Source organism: Haliaeetus leucocephalus, unplaced genomic scaffold, assembly GCF_000737465.1.
Source record: "Haliaeetus leucocephalus isolate CR32 unplaced genomic scaffold, Haliaeetus_leucocephalus-4.0 Scaffold339, whole genome shotgun sequence".
Lineage (NCBI taxonomy): Eukaryota > Metazoa > Chordata > Aves > Accipitriformes > Accipitridae > Haliaeetus > Haliaeetus leucocephalus.
In genome coordinates this window covers 20,935,119-20,955,404 of record NW_010972775.1, presented here as the reverse complement: position 1 = coordinate 20,955,404, position 20,286 = coordinate 20,935,119, and the positions used below count along the sequence as shown (strand labels likewise).

Below are 20,286 nucleotides of genomic sequence, written 5' to 3'. Positions count from 1 at the left end.
ACTTCATTTCTCTTCCCCATCCCAGCTCCTATGGAAGGGCACATGCAACCTGCGTATTGCTGCCTTTCTGTTAGGCCTGCGTAGTGTGAAATTGATGAATGTGCATAGGTGCCAGTTCGTTTTAAGCTGCTCTAAATTTTCACTGCCAAGTAATCTTCTTTCTTTATGTGTATAGAGGCATCACCTATAGGTTTTAGTGAAGCTGTTGCTTCTCTGAACATCAGACACTTTGTATCTTCCTCCTCCTAGCAGCTGAAATGATGAATCTGTCCTTCCTCTACTAGATGTTCTGGATATCCACTCTGTCACGGGAATCATTGTGGGAGTCTGTCTGGGGCTGCTCTGCATACTCTTCTGCATGTGTGCCAGTTTCCGCAACAGCAAGCAGAGGTAGGTGTCACTTCACCTTTGCAGGAGGTAAAGGAGGCTGATGTGGAAGGAAACAAAAAACACTCTTGAGCTGCTTTGTCGCGTTCAGCTCCGCTCTTCGGGATGTGGTGTATGACATCAGTTAATACAAAGATTGAGTCTTGGGAGTGCTAGCTGGCTAAGGAACATATTTAGTATGGTCTTTTCACTGATTTATTTTCTCAGTAGTTTCTCTTTAATTTGCATTGTTAGACTAATAGGTTTTGGGGTTTTTTTTCAGAGAAAGAAAAAAAAAAAAGAAAAGGGAAAAAACACTATTTGCCAGATTATTACCTGTGTCCATTAGTGTGGGCAGTGTTCTGCTTCTGAGGTTGGACAGCTCTAAGGATGTTTGGAAAGGGTTTGTTAACTTCCAGTTGGGAAAATGATGAAAGATTTTCCAGTGAATGACAGGCTGGTTTAAGGAGGATTGGACTCAGCCCAAAGCCCGCTGCTATCCCAGAGGTCTGAATCCAGCCACAAGCATTTGGAAAGACCATGATCAGAAACCAGCTTAGTTGTTGAGAAGAGCTTTGAGCTGGCAGCAGATCTTGGGACTAGCAACAAGCAGCTTCTGAATTCTTGTCCTAATGTGGCCACCAAACTTTTCTGTCCTGTTGCACCTCTTATCTGTAAAGCAGAGATGACAGGAGTGACACAATTCCCCACGGGCAGGGGTTAGAGAGCACTTGCTCTAGTGCTGGGACCTGTGTTGTCTGCTGCCCTTGTGATCCACTGGTGAGGGGAGGGAGGGCTTTGCATCCAGCACCATGCATTGTATGAGCTTTAGGATTAGTGAAGGTGGTGAAGAGATGCAGCTGGGGAGAGGCTATGGCAGTGAAAGCTGTTACAATAGGATGTGGATAGAGGATCGTCTTCCTCAGGAGCGTCAGGGCAGGGGCTTGGGCCTGGTCACTTCCACAAGGACAGGCTGAGTGGCCTGGAGGGGATCACTTTATCTGGCAGTCTGTGGCTGTTTGGGACAGAGGAAAGTGAGGCTCACGAGAGATGTCAACTCTTGCTTGTTTTCCCTCAGGGACGCCCTGCCAGACCTGGATTCCCAGGGAGCCAGCAACCACACTTACTACCACCGGAGCAGGCAAGGGGTGGCAGCTCCCAGTGCCACCTTGGACTCACATGAGCTAGAGTCCCTCATGTCCCCAGTCCCGGAGGATGCACCCATGCACCTGGGGGACATCACAGAACTGACGGAAGTGCACAGCCTCATCCACACGAGCCTCCCTGAGGACATTGTCCATGGGAAGAGGAAGGTAAGGACCCAGGCATGTGGTGACTGGGCTCCCACCCTAGGCAAGAGCCTTTGTTTGGTGTGTCACTGCTGGGAAGCCAGGGTCTGATGCTGTCCTGGCTCTGCAAAGTGTCGATGGTCTTGGCTGCAGGCTGGTGCTGGGCAGCCATGCATTTCCCTCTCTGTAAAACTGACTGGCTCAGTCTTGGCTGTCAGATCGAAGTTTGGGATCCCTGTGCCATCTACCACCCCTTTTCATCTCCGGGACAGTGGCCCCTCATGCCCAGAGCAGCAGTACCAAACTTAGTGCTGCAGAAAGCTGCACTATTGCTGTTGCTGTGGCATATAGATGGCATGAGAAAGCGTGATGTCTAGAGTAGATGCTCTGCCTTCCAGGATACTCCTTTTGCTTAGAGTAAAAGGAGCTTTGTCCATAAATAGCATGTTCACTGGAATACCCTTGAAGATATACAAGAGGTGAAATTGTTTTATTTGTGAACCTTGTTTTTTGAAGTAGTCTTTTCCTGCCTTGCTTGGTTTGCCTGACACTGCATTGTCTTTCATTCCTCCCTGCCCATTTCTTCTCTCAAGCTTGCCTGAAACATTTCATTCCATTAGGGAACCTTTAATTGGCCTAATTTAGTTAATCTGTTTATGTCTCTCTTTGTAGCCCAGGGAGAGCATGTAAAGTAATTAGGAGGTTCAGTAAAACAAATGCATTGTGAGCACATGGGATTTCACGTTTGCATCAATGATGCGCTCATGTGTCACCAGGGGAAGGTGAGTTCAGGATACCTGGCTAACCACGAGACCCATCCTTGCTGCTAGTGGCAGTGCAGGTATGGTCTTTTGGAAATGCAATGTCTTCTGCGGGCTTTAATAGTCCTGTGAGCTGAAGCCGTGGTCTTGGCCATCCCCAAGTGCTGTGGCAGATCAGCACTCAGCTGAAGGAGAGGCAGTTTGCAGCCAAGCCACATCTGTGGATTTCGGTGGAATGTAGCTGCCTGTCTGGACCCAAGCCAAAGAGTGTGAGGAATTTCCTACAGCTTTTTCTGTTAAATAAGGAACAAATGTTTTCAGTGATGGTGACTTACCCTAAGAACAGGTTGGGGTGGGGGGAAGTTCCCTCCCTTGGGAGGCCTTTCTGGGGGCAGCACATCCAGATTCTCTTCCAAAGCAACAATCCTGTCTGCAAAGTTTTACACAAAGATTTTAATGTGTGCAGAGCAGGGGCTGGAGAGGGCAGTGCCAAGGCCGGGCTGCTTGGGGTTTAGCCTGAGAGCTTGGGGCCCCCAGTGTCTGTCACAGAGGCTGGCAGTGTCCGGCAGTGGAGTTATGTTCAGAGAACAGAGCTTTGGGGAGTGGGGTAATTCTGGTTGTAGTGTCTCTGCCTCCATAATTGGATGGGGAAAGGCCACTGGGAGTTGAATTCATTGAGGATTTTTGTCAGCAGAATAAAGAGCTTGGTTTTCTGATGGATGTGGATAGTGAAGCAAGGATCACTGAGGAGCAGCCGCAGGCAGCCACCCAGAGAGCAATGTTGTCCCCTGTGCTGGCTGGTGAGGATGACCTAGCAGGTGAAGGAAAGCTCGAGTGACGGCCAGGAGCAACAGGCTGTTGTTGCTGGGAGTGGGCACTGGAGGGAGATGTGCTTCCACGCAGGAGGCCCTGCTCCCTCCACTGCCCAGTTCCTGCAGGAAGTGCCACCTGAGCCAACGCTGAGCACCACTGCATCCTCCCCGTACTCTGTGAAAGTGAGAAGTGAAAAGACTCAGGCCAAAAACATCTTTATGCTGCAGTTGCCAAGAGGCCATGTGTCCAGATAGCGATGTCATTTTACCTGGCAGGGCGGTGAAGGAGCTGGGCAGGTCTCATGAGCATGGCCGGACCAGTACACACATGCCTGGTCCCCACAACAGATGTAAATCAGAGTGAGGTGCAGCTAGGGGTGTGTGCATCTCCCTGCTTGTAGACAAAATGCTACTAGCCAAGGCCCAAGAGCAGGTTGTAGGTTCCCTGGGTTGTCTTGTACACTGCAAATAGCTTCTTCCAGTGGCCATTTCAGCTAGGCTGCCAAAACTCCCCCAGGTCCTGCTTGAGTGTGGCCAGGAGCTTTGTACCCTAGAATGACCAGCTGCCTTTGTTGCCTTCTCTTTTATTCTCTCATGCTGTGTGTGGTTGGGGCTATGAAAACCCACAGCAAGTAATGTGGTAGAGCCACAGGAAAGAGAAAATCCTTGTGGAAGGAAATTCCTGGTCCAGCCTGGCAAAGGGAAGCTCCCAGGGTGCTCTAGCTCAGGTACTATCACTTGCAGTCCTAGTCAGTAAAGAAAGGGAGTGAATAAATATCTCAAGGATCCCTTTTATTTAACAGCGTATCATGTCACCATAGAGCTCAGGATGTTAGTTGGGACAGACTTAGTCCGATGCTGCTGCCACTCTTGGGCAGGTTTGTATAGCTATGATGCCAAGGAACTCGCAGCTCCAGACCCGTGTGACCTCCAGTTGCCTGCTTGCCTCTCCGTCCTCAGGTTACGCTCCTGAAACCTCTTTTTTGTTGGTTGGGTGGCACTTACAATCACCAGTGGCAGTGATAAATGCTGCCATGCTTTTGCAGGCTTTTCACATGCTGGCTTGTTACTTAGCATTTCGTGGATTATTCTTTATTGTTTTTATTCTTGTGGCAGTCTGAGGTTCCAGTGGAGATCGGAGGCTCAGTGTTGTTAGGAGATGTACAAACACAAAGAAGGGACTGTCCCTGTGCCACAAGCAGTCAGAAGTGAGTGAATGTCACTTTGCAGGTGTGGGGACTGGAGAGCAGTGAGACCAAGGGCAGGAAGACTTTAACAATGCTGAGATTTGAACCGACTTCTGCAAAGAATCATGGGCAAGGGTTTCGAGAAGTCCCCTTGGTCGTTCTCAAGTCAAGATCACCAGTTCCTCCAAACGTAGGGCCATGATTGCTCTTGAGCCGTTACAAGTAATGCTGGGGGTGCAGGATGGTGCAAGTGGAAGGTGGGACAGTCTTTGTGCTGCTGGACAGCCCACAGGAGCCGCCTGGCCACCCTGCCCCTGCTAGCAGGATGAGAAGGTGCTGCTGCAGCCGAGCTCTCAGCACAGGGCCCCTCTGGATGGCTGACAGCTCCATTAGGCAGGAGTATGCTTGGCCATTTAGCGGGCCTTTTTCTTTCCTTTCTGTGTTTTTCCCAGTGGTCACACACAAGGATTTGTAAATACACTGACAAGTGATTTTCCTCTCTTACTCTCTTCACCTTTCAAGTGACCCCCACACTGATGCCCTCAGTAGCCCGTGTTATAAATGACACCGTAATGCACAGGCTGTGGCAATGCAGCTCTGTTTCCCTGACAGATGGACTGAGGATGATAAAATGGCTCTGCTTCAGACATCTCTGTCACTGCTGCTTTTGGGCCAAGCAATTTAGGGGGTGGGGGAGGATGTTAAAAGGCATCTGCTTTCCATGGAAGACTTCAGCTTTTCATTGAATGAAGCCAAACCCAAGCATTTTGGCTTGGAAATGTTTGCCGTTGTGCTTCTTGCGAGCTGGAACCTCCCTCGTTTGCTGCCCCGCTTCTTCCCTGTGGGCCTCCTCCCCATGGGGACTGCGTTTCCTATGAAGCATCCCCATGACTTGGAGATCAAAAGCTGTAATGCATCAGGGAACTTGGATCTACCCGGGTTGTTTGTCATTTTCACTTTGGAACTTTTCTGTGTGGAAAAAAAGTCCCCGTGTTTTCTGAAAAGTCTTAGATGAGAGCTCTGCTTCTGTTGAGAGCTAGCAGAGGTTCTCCTTTATCTGGTAGGGGAGAGGTCTGTATTATGTTGCATCTTGTTTAGAGGTGCAGCTGCAGGCAGGGATGCCTGTATGTTTGCATGACATGGAGATTTTCCACTCCCACCGACCTCTGTGGTGCCGTTCAGCAATGAATCCTTTCTTTCCACTATGACACCCTTAAAAGCTGAGCACATCTGAAATGTCCTCAGCTTTGTTCTGCACAGGATTTCAAGCTAGTTTAAATAACCATCCTCATAAAACAGGGAAGGTTTCAAGATCAGCATTTCCTACATGTTCGTTCTCAGCTCATGTATTTGCTTCAAATCATTAATTGTCTCTGAAAACGTAACATGATCTAGGCACATTTTTACCAGTCAGAGTTTCTATAAAAAGGCTAAAATGAAAAGGCTTGTTTGCTTTGATAAGGATTTAGCTGTAATGGAAACACCTTTTATTGGAAGATGTTTTTATTAGTTTTCATTCTTGTGTTTGCAGCAAATTGACAAAGGGATTTTTCCCTCTTTAAATTAGTATTAGACTGACACTCCTTGCCTTCATTATTCTATTGTAAAAGCCAAGAGAACATTTCCTTCCTTCAGCCATTCACGAGCTCCCCTTGAGTAGAAAGAAATTGTATCATTTATTACACCAAAAGATACTGCTTAAAAAAGCAGAGAAGCTTTCAGGCACACAAGACCTTCTTCAGGTCTGTGATGAAAACAGACCTAGAGTTAATTGCTGCTGCCCAACCTTGGAGACTGAGCCTCAAGAGAGATTTTATTTTTTTTCCTCTCAAACATAATGTGCTTGAACAACATGTGGGAAATAGGCCATGTTGTGTGGCTGATGGTTTTTTCTGTTTGTTGAAAGTTGCAAACTGGTACAAAACAAGTTTGTTCTTCATTGCAGCCAATTTCAGCCAGAGCTGAACAGGCTGTTCCCAGAGTCATCAAAACCTATGTAAACATGGCAGATTGACATTTCCGCTAACAGATGGTCCATTGGGGATTGCAGTAAAGCTGCCTGTTTCTTTCCATGTTTTTTGGTATTCACAAGATGCCTGCAAGAAGGTTTTCAAGTTTGCTCTGTGTGTGTGTGTATGCGTATGATGCTAAGATCTTTCTGATAGCAAATATGCATGTAAGCATCTATAATAGGACACACATTTGTGTGCATGTGTGCATATTTGTGTAGGTTCAATGATGAAATTTCCAGGCAGTATTTGCTCAGTAACGTATGTTCCTTGGAAAAGGCACAGAAGCCATCAGTCAGCAATGTAGCTGCAGAAAGCCTTTCAGACGGCAGCAGAAGCAAATTGAACACGTTCCTTGAGCACTCGCATGTAGTGATATTCCTTACTGTGAGCTGTGTGTGATCGCTTGGTTGATTTCTTGCTATTAAAGTGTAGTTTAATGATTGTCCACTTAGAAAGGGAGCAATTAGGGAACGTTCTTGGCTCAGAATATATTGTTGGGGATTGCAGAGAGAGGAATGGCAAAGATGCTGCCTCCAGCATCCACGTTAAATTAGCGAATGCTTGATATCCACAGCACTAGGTTTGGACATCACTGTTCTGCAGGCTGCTGTCATATAAATGAGGCCCTTTACTACTTGTTTTCTTAAGGTTTGATCCTGAGGTAGCAGCAGAGCTCCTATGACTTGGGGTTGGTCGGGGCTTGGATGTAATACTGCTCTGCCTCTCGCAAGGTGTTGAGCCCCCTTGGCACTTGAGTCAGGGTGGATGAGAGCGCTCGGGAAAGGCTCAGGCAGCCCTTCAGCACATATGTGAGTGCTTTAATGTGCCTTCTGCCAGCACCAACAGCACGAGGTAGCATTTGCTTCTTGCCAAATAGCTGACTTAGGAATGCCTGGCTCACATGCAACATCTGGTCATGTATTTCTACCTAATTTCCAGCCAGATGGACCGAGGCACAAGGAGGTCAAATGACTTACACAAGGTCAGGCTGATGTCAGAAATCTCCTTGCCGTCTCGGCTGGACTCGTGCTATGTTGACTGTTGTTGGAATAGATCTGACCTGTGTAAGTAGTGACCACATACACAGAGCAGAAACCAGGGTTTCTCCTGCCTGACAGTGAGCAATAGATGGTTAGTGGGTTTGAATAGATGTGCCCTATATCTTCACCCTACACAGCCATCATGCCCACACCACCCATATTCTGTATGCACATGCACACTTGCAGTTGTGTCAGGCCAGGGTTTTCTCTTCACTTCAGCCTTGTGTCATCCTCTCGCTTCTATCCAGGCAACGTGTAACATCTGTGGAATGAGCCCCGAGATAACTGGCTCATGTGGTCCTTAAATCTGAGTGTGCATCTGTGTGTATATACGTATATGTATGCGAGTCAGTAACAAGGCTGAGCTCAGGTAAATGCAGGACAGCCCAATAAAATCAAAACCTGGAAAGAAAATACTTTTCTGCCTGTGAACTAATAGTCTGAGCTGTTAAATAACTTCAGCTCTTAAAGGCACACATTTCCCATACACAGAGGTGTGCATTCAACAGTTTATTGCAAGGGGAAGCTGAGAGAACCCAGAACAAATTGCGTTCAGCCCATATAATTTAATTAGATCTACAAACAAGGTAACACTGGTTGCCCAGGGGATTTAAAGCTGAGCTAAGAATTGCTTGGTGGTCTGTTGCAAAAAAAAAAAAATTAAAAAAAATAAGGCCCCCAGTTTTGTGCCTCTATTGATGGGGAATGGCAGAATGTTTACCCAAGCTCTAGCTTAGAGCAGGAAATCTGTCTGCACCTCAGAGTGAGCAGTTTAGCATTGTCTTCAACTCTTACTGGAGCACACATGCCAGTGCACATGGGTGAGGGTCCTTCTCCATGCTACAGAGCATCGCTTGTGCCAAAGCAAATAGTATAATCATTCAGCTCCACGTTTCCACCATCCCTGTTCCTTTCCGGCTTTGCTGTATTTTTCAGTAGGCTCATACTGCTCAGAGTTGTTTGCAGCTTTGCAGGAAGTTGATTTCAGTGGACCTTTAAATGATATCTTGTGCCATGATATAGCTGTTGGCCTCAAAATTTGGGAATCGGTGGAAAGCCCCTTATGCAACCAGTTGTGAACCATCTGGCAACTTTTATCCACTTGCTCTGCATCAGACCATGTAACAGAGCAATAAAGCCTGTTCTAATGCAGTGACTGTGTAAGTCCATTCCAATGAGCATTTTTATTTTGATGCTATCAGAAGTGTTCTCTGCATTTAACTTGCATCTTCTAACACCGTGGTATTTTCACAGCTTGCAGTTTCCTTTTTCAAGCTGCTTCTCATTTCAGGTTTATGAGGATAAGAATCTGTATCTGTGATAATCAAATCTTTTCTCCTCCCACTTCTCTTCTGCAGTCTTCATGGAATAAATCAGCCAACCAGCCCTGGACAAACAGCATAGCCAGATATGGGGACACTATCACAAAAGAGCCTCTCTCTGCTGTGAATGGATCACTGAAGCTCCCTTCCAGTGCAGGACAGAAGCTTTTGTTACAAGCTCTGGTTTACGATGCTGTGATGGTGGGTGTCTGCGGTGGCTTATTGACTTGTGTATTCTGATGTGTTTTTTCCATTTATGTTTCCCATCTCCCTTTCTCCTTTCTGCAGCACAGGAGAAAATGTTCTTCTCTAAGCTAGCTTTAGTTGGCTGATCATGGCTTTATTTTTTTTTCCTGGGTATAGGAGTGTATGCCAGTGAGACTGATGGGATTTGAGTATAAGCTGTTTGGGTTTTTTTCCAAGCATCACTCAAAGCCTCAACTCTGCCCTGATCGTCTGTCTTGACTCCAGCCAGCCCTTGAGGGCCCGTGCTGTGGGCTTGTTCTTTTGGTGATGATCAAGTGGGGTCAGACAGCTTGGTTGTCAGCAGGGTTGTGGCAGTCCTGGTTCCTGAGGAACCGAAGCCAGGCAGCAGCAGTCTGCTTTGGGTCTTTGCTATGGCCATGCAGCAAGCAGCCTGCCGAATGAGTTAGGAGCTGCAATGCTCAGCACAGTCATTAAGATCTACAGTGTGCTCGCCTGAAGGAGGGATTGCATTTTTGCCTGTAAAAGGAGTCAAAGATCAAGGGTTGATTTAAACTCCTCCTCCAGATAGGGTAGAGGAATTTCCACTGCACTTGTCATCTGTATGTGGGTGCATAGATTGGGAGGAAATCCTGTTTCTGATATTGCTTCATTAGAAAAAATATGCACTCCTGTGTTTGGGAGAGTTTGTACAAGGATTTTGATGTTCATGCCACAGTCTCAGCAAAGCAAGCTGACACCTGCTTAGGTTGACTCTGAACCCGAAGATTTCTTTGGTTATTGTTTTAAAAAGTTCACCCCCCATCCCTCCACCCCCAGCAAATACTTATAAGTAACTTACCTATGTTTCCTTCCTAGATAGTAGTGTGAAAATCAATTATACACAGGATGTAATTAACACCGTGGATAGAGTTAAGACAATGTTTTACAACCCAATTACAGGGCACTGTTTACAGCACAGCTTACCCATCAGAGTTTGTCAACAAAAGGAGAAAAGTGTTAAAATATGTAAATGACGCATGAAGTTGGCTTCAACATAGAGTGCAAATTACACATGGGATATCACTTCCATACTTTGAATTGTCGTCTTGCTACTAAATCACACTCAGCCCAGAATCTGAGCGCTGATTGCCTAGATAGCTCTTTGTGAGCTTCCAAAATAATTTGTTTGTTAAATTATTGAATTATAATCTAGCAGATTTGTGGAGACCTGTAGCCTAAACTCTGCTTAAACACTGTGGAGGAACACTGATTGTTTTCTTTCTGAATTAAAGTGCTTGAATTTACACCAACTTTTGCAAGCTGTGACCAGGGTTCTAACAAACAAACATTTTGTGGTACGTGGCCAAAATTAAACCACGAAGGTGAAGGGAGACCTGGTATCTACTGTGGGGTCTGTATCATGAGCTGTCTCAGAAGCCAGTTTCCTAGAGCACTCCCCACTCATCCTCTAGAAATCTGGCCCTTAATATGGAAACAGGCTGGTGAGTTTTGAAAATGTGGTCTTTGACAGAGGCTTGGAGGAATGGTTGCTCCAGCCTGCCAAGAAGCTGTGTGCAAATCACTTCACTCCCGTGGGACTTGCTTTCCCAAATGTAAAACAGGAATAATGATCCTGAGGTGATTTGAGATGCTTCTTAAGACTTCAGCTCTGAGAAACACATCAAGATAATGCTTAATAGAGGCACATGTACATCCCATTGCACTCTGTGGGATTAAAAAGAAATAAATTTCAGTGCTTGGTTGGGTCACAGCCTCAATTATCTGAATTTCATTTAGTTTACTTTTTTTTTTTTTTTTTAATTTTCCCCTATTTGATAACAGAATGAAGCAAAGAAAAGCCACCCGCCAGCCAGCCTCCACCAAGTGGAAGCAGAGGTGATTGTCCATTCTGATTTTTCAGCCTCTGACAGAGACTACGACTCCCAGCTGCACACCCTGGAGAGCGAAGAGACAGAAACTGAGGACCAGGAGCCTGAAGAGCTCCCCTCTGGAGAGTTGGCTCTTCCCAGCTCTCCCAGCACCCAGCAGGACGCTAGCCAAGTGTTGGTGGACTGCACGGGCAATTCTGAAGTTCAGGCCCAGGACAAGCTGTTATGTACCGGCAGAAAGACTAACAAAACAGAGGCCGTTTGCATCCGTGGGCTCACCAATGGCTTCCACAGGCATGGGGAAAGTCTGGATTCAGTGGAGAGCGGAGATTCGGACTCCATCCAGGAAGGCAGGGGGGATGTGCAGCCAGTCAAGTGCCAATTGCTTTCCCCAGCCCCAGAGGAGGGCACCCTCTGTAGTAACTCTGGTTTAACCAGTTCATCCTCAGCATCTGAGAACATGGCATGTGTCCACAATCATTAAAGAGTGAACTAATCTGATTTTGATCATGGGAGAGGTAGAAGCGCTAGTAAGGGCCTGTCCCTGTGAGGTACTGCATGCCCTTGACTCACTGAGCCCAGCAGGAGCTAAGAAGGTGCAGCATCTCACCAGAACAGGATTCGGACCTGTCAGCTGTACATATTGCCTTCAGAAAATCAGTAGGTAGATTGGTAAGGGCTCATCTTTTTCCCGCTGAATATGATGAGTAACTTGGTGTTAATGGGAGCAGGATTGAGCCATCTGCCAAAGTCTGACATGACACCACGGCTAGAACAGAGCCTTCTGCGTTAGACTGGGGTTGTCACTTAGCTGTAGTCCTTGAGGCAACTGGCAAGATGTCTTTTAATGCTGGTAAGAGGCAGGGTACACCGAGCGATTCTTCTCAACTGTCTCTTCACCAGGGAGAGCCTTGGCACTACCTACTGCCTCGCAGCGTTGGGATGAATTTTGCCAGAGGAGTCCCACAAGGGGGTGGAAGCCAACACAAACAAATTCAGTGAGCTGTAACCACCAGCCTTTTCTGCCCTCCCGTGGTTAAAAAGGATTATAAGGCTCTCTTTGTACGCTACCGCAGTAACTATTACTAGCAGGCTGACGTAGTGGCCTTTTATTACACACTCTACGAGTGCCTCTAACAACTTGTACTATATAGAACCTTCTTCAGTGTCTGGGTCATTTCACCAACCTAGACTTTGCTTTATGTAGGTTCTTGTACCTAATATTTTAGGTACACATCTGTCCTTTTAATGTACAACATGTATTTTTATTTCCTTGGAGCATCTTTATATTATTTAATTTTATAAAGTGGAGTAGTGTGTGGTATAGAGTAGCATTTTTACTACTTCTCTCTTACTTTATTTTTCCTCCCTAACAACACAACTACCTCATGTCTGTTGGAGAAAAAAAGCAGTATATCTACTTTTTTGTTATAGTCCACTATAGGTTTTAACTTATTCTTATACTGCCTTTTCCTAAAGAATATGTTTGCACTGGTTGTTGACCTTTTTTTAATGCATAGTGCTGCAGATCTGATATGTCTCTTGCTTTGTTTCTAAGTAGTGCTGTAGGACACCTTCCCTACAGCTGAAGAGTTGGGTTGTGTTTCTCTGTAGGACTGTGTTTTGCAGGAGCTGGCCAAAGGAGGCTGCTTCAGCTGGTGGGATGTTGATCCATCTTTCCTTAACAAGCTTATACTAGCAAAGAGAAAAAAGAACCAACAATTTCAAAATTAATTTGTGATCTTGGGGAAAAAAGAACCAACAATTGCAAAAGTAACTTGCGATCTTGGGGACATCTATTTCTTTTTTTTCTTTTGTGCCCAAGCGGAGACATCTTGGATGATTTTGATTTCCAGAGAGCAGCTCTCAGCCTTCTGTAAGCAGTGGACTTGCTGAAGGCTTTGGATGAATAAGTGACATTTTCCAGTCACCTCTGAGAGTCCTGGCCAAAGTGCTTTTGATTGGTTATTTTTTTTAAGAGCAGGGCACCACCAGAGCTTAAAAATTAAAATCAAATTTTTGGTCTCATACCAGTCAGTCTGGTTTGAAAATCATCCAGTGACTCTTTCTTGCTGACACTGTTTGCTTACTGCTGACGTGTCTCTCAGCCTGGCCTTCTGGTGTGGGGTGAACTTTTCTCTACCTTTTCTTTAGCCTGTCTCTGCCCTGTTTCAGGCTCGCAGATATTGACTGCGAATGCTACACATTGGACCAGCTCCTCGGGGTTAACAAGGATCAGTAATTCTGTTCATTGGGTGTTTGGTACATGTTCTGCCTTCCTGGAGGATTCAGAGATCAGGCCATTTGTTTGTTTAAAAAATGAGGGAAAAGATGTCCATCTCCCTCTTTTTGTACTGAAATTCCCCCCAAGCCATATGGGGAGCTGTGTGCTGACCTGAGATCCTGTAAAAGACTTTAGATTTGGGTTTTTTATGGTGAAATCTGGACTGAGATATACCGCTGCTTGCAGCAAGGAGAACCTTGTTCCACCAGCACCCTATCCCTGCTTCTGTTGTGAAGAGCTGTGTCACAGTATGCCCTGTGTTTGGAGTGGAGCTGGACCAGCCTGTGTCCTTGCAGTCCTTCATCAAACCCTGTTAGCTCCAGCTCTTTGGTAGAGGAGTACCTCTAAGCCTCCACATACCCTGTTGGGAAGGATATTGGAGCTTCCACCTCTCCCCATCCTACAGCATCTCCTCCCAGCATGACACCCTGTTCTGATAAATGGCTTTATTTCTAGTCGTCGTACTTGCTCTGTTGCTCTAGCAGCTGCTTGGTATCTTGAGGAGTCTCAGAAATGCTGTTCCATGCTCTGAAGTGCCGTGACTCTGAAAGGCTGTGGCACAGACTGGAAATCAGTGCCAGTGAGCAGGCTTGGCAGGAATTTAGTGTGTGTGCGCTACCAGAGCAAGAAGATAGAAAGGCAAGAAATCATAACTGGGCAGAGGAAGTGTATAAATAACCTCCAGAACTCACTGCCACAAGACTTTGAAACTAATGACTTAGCAGGGTTACAGATAAGGCAGTGAAGTGTTATTGCAGGCAATAAGGGCAATTCACAGTTATATGGGAGCGGATGCAATTACAGAGGTATAAAACCTCCAGCTGGGGAGTATCGGGCACTAGCTGCAGAGGGTGGGGGTAGATTTCTGCAGCTGGACCTCAGTTTGCAGCTAGTTTCATGGAAAAGTCCTTGCTCTTCCTCACTGACAGAACAGATCCTGTTGCAAGCCGCACCAGCCACTGCTGATGTGCAGAAAGGGAGAAGGACCCTTCTCCAAAAAGCTCCCTCCAGAGGGAGCCCCTGGTGACTTCCTTTCATCTCTAAAACCAAGTCATCTGCTTGCAAGCATGACAGTATGCCGAAGGACCGCTTCTGCTGAGCGTCTCTGCTGCTGGAGGGCAGCACTGGGAGGAGTTTGGCCAGCAGTGGGTATGACTAGGGCACTGGAGTTCTCCCGGCTCCCTGTCATGACACTGTACCTGCGGCAGGTCATGCACCAGCCCTAAGCTTTCCATCCAGGGGCCTGTGGGATGGAGGCATAGTTCAGTGGCTGATTTAGGAGGGTGCCACAGTTTCTGGGGCGCTCCTTTGTACATGCACCCTCTGCTTTGTCTGTATTGACTTTAGCAATTGTATAGCCATGGGCTGAGCATTGCTCATCTGCCTAAAAGCTATCCCTGCCTGTCACTGAAGTCGACACAAGCACCATTCCCCTGGATTACCTTGGGCCTATCACAAAACCACCAAGTTAGTTATGTGCTCTGAGAGCTTTGGGGTAGATGCAGCAGAGTGCAAACAATTCTGCTTATGCATCACAAAAATACTTTGTCTCCTCATGCTGAGGCTTATTCTGATCTCGTTACACCCCACCAGAGTGTGAAACTGGCAGCGTTTGGATGTCCAAGTGCTGTGGTGGCCGTGGACTGGTATGCCAGACCTCAGCTACAGAAATCAAGGCAGTTCTCTCAGAGCTAAGAGATCACCACTGACCGGCAGCAGCGAAGCTGTTCTCTGTACGAACGTGTGTCCACGCAGAGCGCTGGGTGTCCTTGTCTAACTCGGCTGTGCCCCAGGTCCTTCCTGTCCTGAATGCACATGGGACCTTTCTAGTCTCAGCTAGAAATGAATGGAGGAAGACAGATAATACATATTTTATGTGTAAAGCTGAAACAACCAGTGCATATATTTTTTTATCATGAAATAAGTAGCTTTCTTGCAGATTTCTCACAGGCACACAAACTGTTGATTACCTTTAATTACCCATCATACTTAATATATGTTCTTATACATCAGACTCCTTTCTTCCTTTTCTTCCTTTCAGTAACACTAAAGATTATTGCTGTTCAACTTTTTGCTGGTATATATTGTTTTACATTGTTAAAATGTCAGGTTTGTCTCACTGGCATAATTTTGTAGTATTAATGTTACTGTTTGGCTACACAACTGTATATTCCCCATGCTGCTGTGAGAGTCACAATTCTCAACCTTTTATTTCTTTTAATTCCTTGTTACATGAAACACATGGATAAAAATATCTTTCAACTTTTTGTTGATTTGATTTCTTGCTTAACAGACAGCAAAGTTCTGGTTTAAATAGTTCAAATGAGATAACTTATAATCTAGGTTTTGAGATTTTTTTGCATTACTAGCTAACAATCCTGAGATCAGCCCATGAAATATGCTGTGTAAGAAAACAACCATTTTAATAGAGCACTATGTATGTTTTTGATCTCATTAGAAATAGATGTTTTGAAGGGATCATCGTGTCTTTTCTAATCAATACTTTTATTAGAAAAGAGGTGTTTAGTCCAGCAGAAATCTACCATCTAGTTCTGTTACTGTATTCACTTGCTTGTATTTTTAAAATTAAATTTGATTTAATTTTCTACACAGTGCATAAGGATGTGTAACCAGAACTTGATCTTGTTTGAAGATTGTGTCTGTGTTTGGTTCCATGCTGTACTTAATTATAACTTTCTTTCTTCAGAGACTGTTCTTACTCCACAAAATACTCTTTAGTGTTAAAGTGTAAGAAGACATTGTCCTTATATTCCTTAACTAATGGGTTATTAATAAAATATTTTAAAAAAGGAGTGGAATTTGTCTCACAATTCAGTCTGTTACAGCTCTTCGTTACAGAGAAAGCTGTCACGGAAGGCTGATCCTGCAGCTGTGCTTGGAGTGGCTGGACCCTGGGAAATCTGCTGTTAGGTGCTGGGCCGTACCCTGCCCCTCAAAACACAGAGGGGATGGTCGGAGAGTGCTCTGCCTTCGTGAGTTTGCTAGAGACGGACCTGCAAGGTGTCCCTGCAGGCACATCAACCTGGCCAGAGCTGTGCCCTGTGGTGTGTGTGGGGCCTTTGTGTGCATTTGCTAACAGCTCAAATCCAGCCTCGTGCTTATCTGAGTAACTCACTTGTGGATGGATCCAAACAAGACCTTGCAGCTGGCAGACCTGGGGCAGCATGGAGGAGCACCTTCCACGGCAAGGTTGTACCTCGCTGGTGGGAAGCAACGGTGGGAGCAGGACACAGGATTCATGCTTGTGCCAATTCAGTGCCTGAGCTTGTAACCATGGAGGTTGGGATTGTGGGATGATGGTGGGTGCCTGGTTCCTCGGGGATTCTTCTAGGGTTTCAGATGCAGGCAGAGTTTGTGTTCATTAGGCATTTCTTGACGCTTGCTCATTCCTCAGTTTTGAACTGATTCCTATAAGAGAAAGAAAATAAAAATTATCCAGTTTCATGCTTTATCTTGCTGGGGAATTTTTTAATGTGAAAAATAAGCAGAAGCATCTAGCAAATGAATGGTGAGACTTCTCTCGGATGGCATGCTGGGCTGAACACTCAGTGGCTTGCGTCCAGCAAGATCAGCTAGGGGATATCTGGCAGTGCCCGAGGACACATTATTAACCTCCCATGCATCTCCCTTTCTTCCTCGGATGCATTCCCTACTTGAGTAGATAGTTTCCATTATTACTTTATGCTGCCAGGACTACAGAGCCATAAAATCTCATTTTATCTGCATTACAGAGGTAATAAATCTGCACTTAGCATAGTATTCTCCGATAGTAGTTAAAGGGAATTCTGTCAGACAGACTGCGTAACTCAGATGAGTCTTTCTCCTAATGACAGGTAACCCCACAAATGAGCAAGGAAGGACCTTGGGGGGGGGGTGATGGGTGACTGCAAATCCCACTTCCAGCTCTCAGTTCACAGCATGAGGCTGCCAAGAGGGGACACAGTGGGATGGCATGGGTGAACAGAGATGGATGGACACAGCAGTTACAGGGGAGCGGGGACCATGGAGAAGTGAAGATAAGAGCAAGGTGTTTGTTTGCATTTCTTTCTCTTCACAGCCTTTATGGCCCCAGTACGCTATGCTGCGATGCAGCTGGCAATATTACTACAGCTGTCTTGGGTCTTGTATGGTCTTGGGTAACTTCAGTAAGCTACAAGTGCCCGGTGCAGTGCGTTGCCCAGCTCAACCCCGCGGGAAATGACACAGCATGAGGTGATGGGCTGCGTGATGCAGTGAGGTCGCCAGGGATGCTCCATGGATGCTCAGCGGACACCAGTGGTGGAAACTGCATCTCATGGGGACTCCTCCGACCTCCTCCACTCCAGCAAACCACTGGAGCAGCAGTTACAGCAGCACAGTCAGACCTCCGTGATTTGTGTGGCAGGTGCAGTTCTGTGGGTTTCATCATTTGCGCTGGCTCCCTGCACTCATTTCTACTGATGGCAAAACTGCCGGATTGGTGGCATGATTGTTTTCAATTAACGGAGAACACATAGCTCCTCAGCCAGGTAGCTAAGTGCCAGGACGCATTCCCTTGGTGTGGTGACAAGCACTAGCCCCTGCCACCACAACACCTGTGTTCTTATACACTCAAAAGTGAATGCAAAAGGGTTTCTGCTGGAGAAAGCAGCTTCCAGGAGCATGTCCCGGGGCTGTCCCACCACTGCTGGGATGGCTCTCAGCTCAGTGCCTCGATGTGGGTGCCACGATTTTGGCTCCCCCTCCCTGTTGCTCATTGACCATGAAACAGATGCTAAACCCCCACATGTGTGTACATAAGTGAAAAGCTCCCAGGCTCTTAGCAGACAGGGAAACCACAATTACACATAGAATAATAAATGGAGTGAATTCAGACAAGTTAATCTCCCACTTCATCTGCTGAAACTACTAATGGTGTCTTGGGGACCTCAGTTTGCAGTTAAATTGGTGTAAATCAGGAGCACTATTAGAGCTGACGGAAATTGGCTGTGCAAGGGGTTAGCAACACTCTCTGAGGCCTGTTTTCGTGGAGGATAACCTCGTGTAGAGGGAGGACAGATGGACAGACAGACCCTGTGCCCTCTGTGGGAAGATGAATGGAGGGATGGACCCCACGACCGCTCAGCAGGGAAGGGGTTTGGAGCCCTGGTTCGGGCCGAGGACCTTCACACCTGTAACCCCGCTGCTTTTCAAGAGGCTCCAATTCCTGCTCACTATGTGATAAGCAAATCCCTGCCTCTGACACAAAGTAACTTTTTTAAGCTCTCAGGGTTACAGAGGAGCACAGGAAAAGAGGAGCACTCCGGGTTCCTGCTCTCAGGTGGCTCGAAGAGCCCCAAACCTGCCTTTTTCTTTAAAAATCTCATGGCTTTTCACAGAATTCCTGTTGTTTGGCAGGACCGCTTGCACTTGTGATTTTTGAATGTGACACCAGCAATGTCACCAGTGTCATTTGAAAGATGCAGGGCTGAACTTGGTGATGTCCTAAACATGTAGCTACCTCCCCTGGCTCCTGGGTCCTGCCACTGTGCACAGGAGCAAAAGCACCCAAAATCTGTGGTTCCTGGGGGAAAAAGCCCTGTAAAACACATGGCACTTCATTTCCCTTGGAATTTTTAATTCCCACAAGGCATCCTTGGTGCTGGCAGCATCCCGGGAGCTGCCATGAGCCCACGACGGCTGCAAGTGTTACAGAAACACTGGCAGGGCCCCGCGGCGGGAGCCTGGGAACAGGAGCAGGGTTGGTGCCAAAAGGTCAGGGACAGCACAGAAATTCAGATGTTACTGAGAGGCTGATGGAGCCAGAGCAAATTTTTCCTCAGCTGAAAGCAACCTTGTACAGTTCAGCTCTCTGCTAAATGAGGGAAGCTTTAATGTAGAGCAGATGTAGTGACGTCTTCTTTCCTTGTTAGTCGACTCCAACACGCTCAGGGTGCACTATCCAGGGGAGCCACGCGTTGCTCGTCTTTACAAAAGGTTTTTCACCAGGTTTCTGGGCACGGTTACAGGGTTTAGTAACCCAGTACATCAAGATCTGTTTTTATTCTGAAAAAAGAAATGAGTTAGAATCCACTTTTATTTCTTTCTAGTTGTTTTTTCCCCAAGCAAGCACCACAGAAGACTCTGAGCTGTCATTGCAGAGATGATTTTGCTGCTGATGGTGATGTGTTTGCAGAGAACGTGGGCCAAGGGACCAGACAGGATCAGTTGGAAGGCAGCAAAATACTGCGTGGGTGCTAGGGCTGAGCACTGTGTAGGGATGCATTATCCGCATTTCATGCCAGGAGGGCAGACAAATTATCTTGAGGGCTGTGGCAGGATTTAGGAGCAGACTCGTCCCTTACTGGCTCCTTCCTCACTGGGCCCTCTTCAAGGGTGAGCTGGTTGGGCCAACATCTGTGTGACTGACCCAGGTAAGTCACCTGACGATAGCGTTTAAAATAAGGAGCACTGAGGTGGGACAAGCCAAGCTCTTCTTCGTTCCTGTCCTCAGGGACTTCCCAGACGCGGGATCCTCTCATGGCCATCGTTCTCCGATCCTGCCGCCCTGCTTCATGGGGACACCGTTGCTGAGACTGGGTCGCTTTGAGCAGTGACGGGCAGGAGAGAGGCCCTCGGGCAGAGAGCAAGGAAACTCCTTCCCGTGTCATTAGCACAAGCTTGGGAAGGAAGGCCTGGTGCTGGCTGCCATCCCCTGGGCATGGCGAGGCCAGCCAGGACTGGCGAGCCCAGGCTGGACCCCTGGAGGGCTTTCCCGCTATGGGGGTCCGCAGCAGCCCATGGGGCCTGGCCTGAGGGAGGCCGTGACAGGGCGCCAGTGAGGGGAGACCTGTGAGGGGGCTCTGGTCAGGGGAGACCCATGAGGGATGACCCATGAGGGGTCTCTGGTGAGGGGCCTCCAGTTGAGGGGAGAGCCGTGAGGTGGCCCCAGCGAGGGGAGCCCCGTGAGCAGGCACCCGTGAGGGGGAGCCCTGTGAAAGGAGCCCCGTGAAGCGGAACGGGTGAGGGGGCTCTGGCGACAGGGCTCCGGTGAGGAGAGACCCGGTGAGGGTCCCCGCGGATCCCGAGCGCGGGGGGCGCTGACCGGCCCCGCACGAGGACAGTTCCCCCCACCCCCGGCTGCCGGCCCCCCAGCCCG

General features: G+C 47.3%; 2 protein-coding genes across 2 annotated transcripts in view; both read left to right on the top strand.

The window, feature by feature from the left end:
• IGDCC4 (immunoglobulin superfamily, DCC subclass, member 4) overlaps window positions 1-11,348 on the top strand; it is a 63,781-nt gene extending 52,433 nt beyond the window's left edge. Inside the window, exons 17-20 of the mRNA XM_010572314.1 lie at window positions 285-390; window positions 1,445-1,679; window positions 8,826-8,990; window positions 10,818-11,348. Of these exons, the coding sequence (XP_010570616.1) occupies window positions 285-390; window positions 1,445-1,679; window positions 8,826-8,990; window positions 10,818-11,348 (1,037 nt within the window). The remainder of the gene's footprint in view (window positions 1-284; window positions 391-1,444; window positions 1,680-8,825; window positions 8,991-10,817) is intronic.
• A 353-nt stretch (window positions 11,349-11,701) lies between these two features.
• Window positions 11,702-20,286, top strand: part of IGDCC3 (immunoglobulin superfamily, DCC subclass, member 3) — a 114,102-nt gene continuing 105,517 nt past the window's right edge. The window contains exon 1 of the mRNA XM_010572313.1: window positions 11,702-11,717. Within this exon, the coding sequence (XP_010570615.1) occupies window positions 11,702-11,717 (16 nt within the window). The remainder of the gene's footprint in view (window positions 11,718-20,286) is intronic.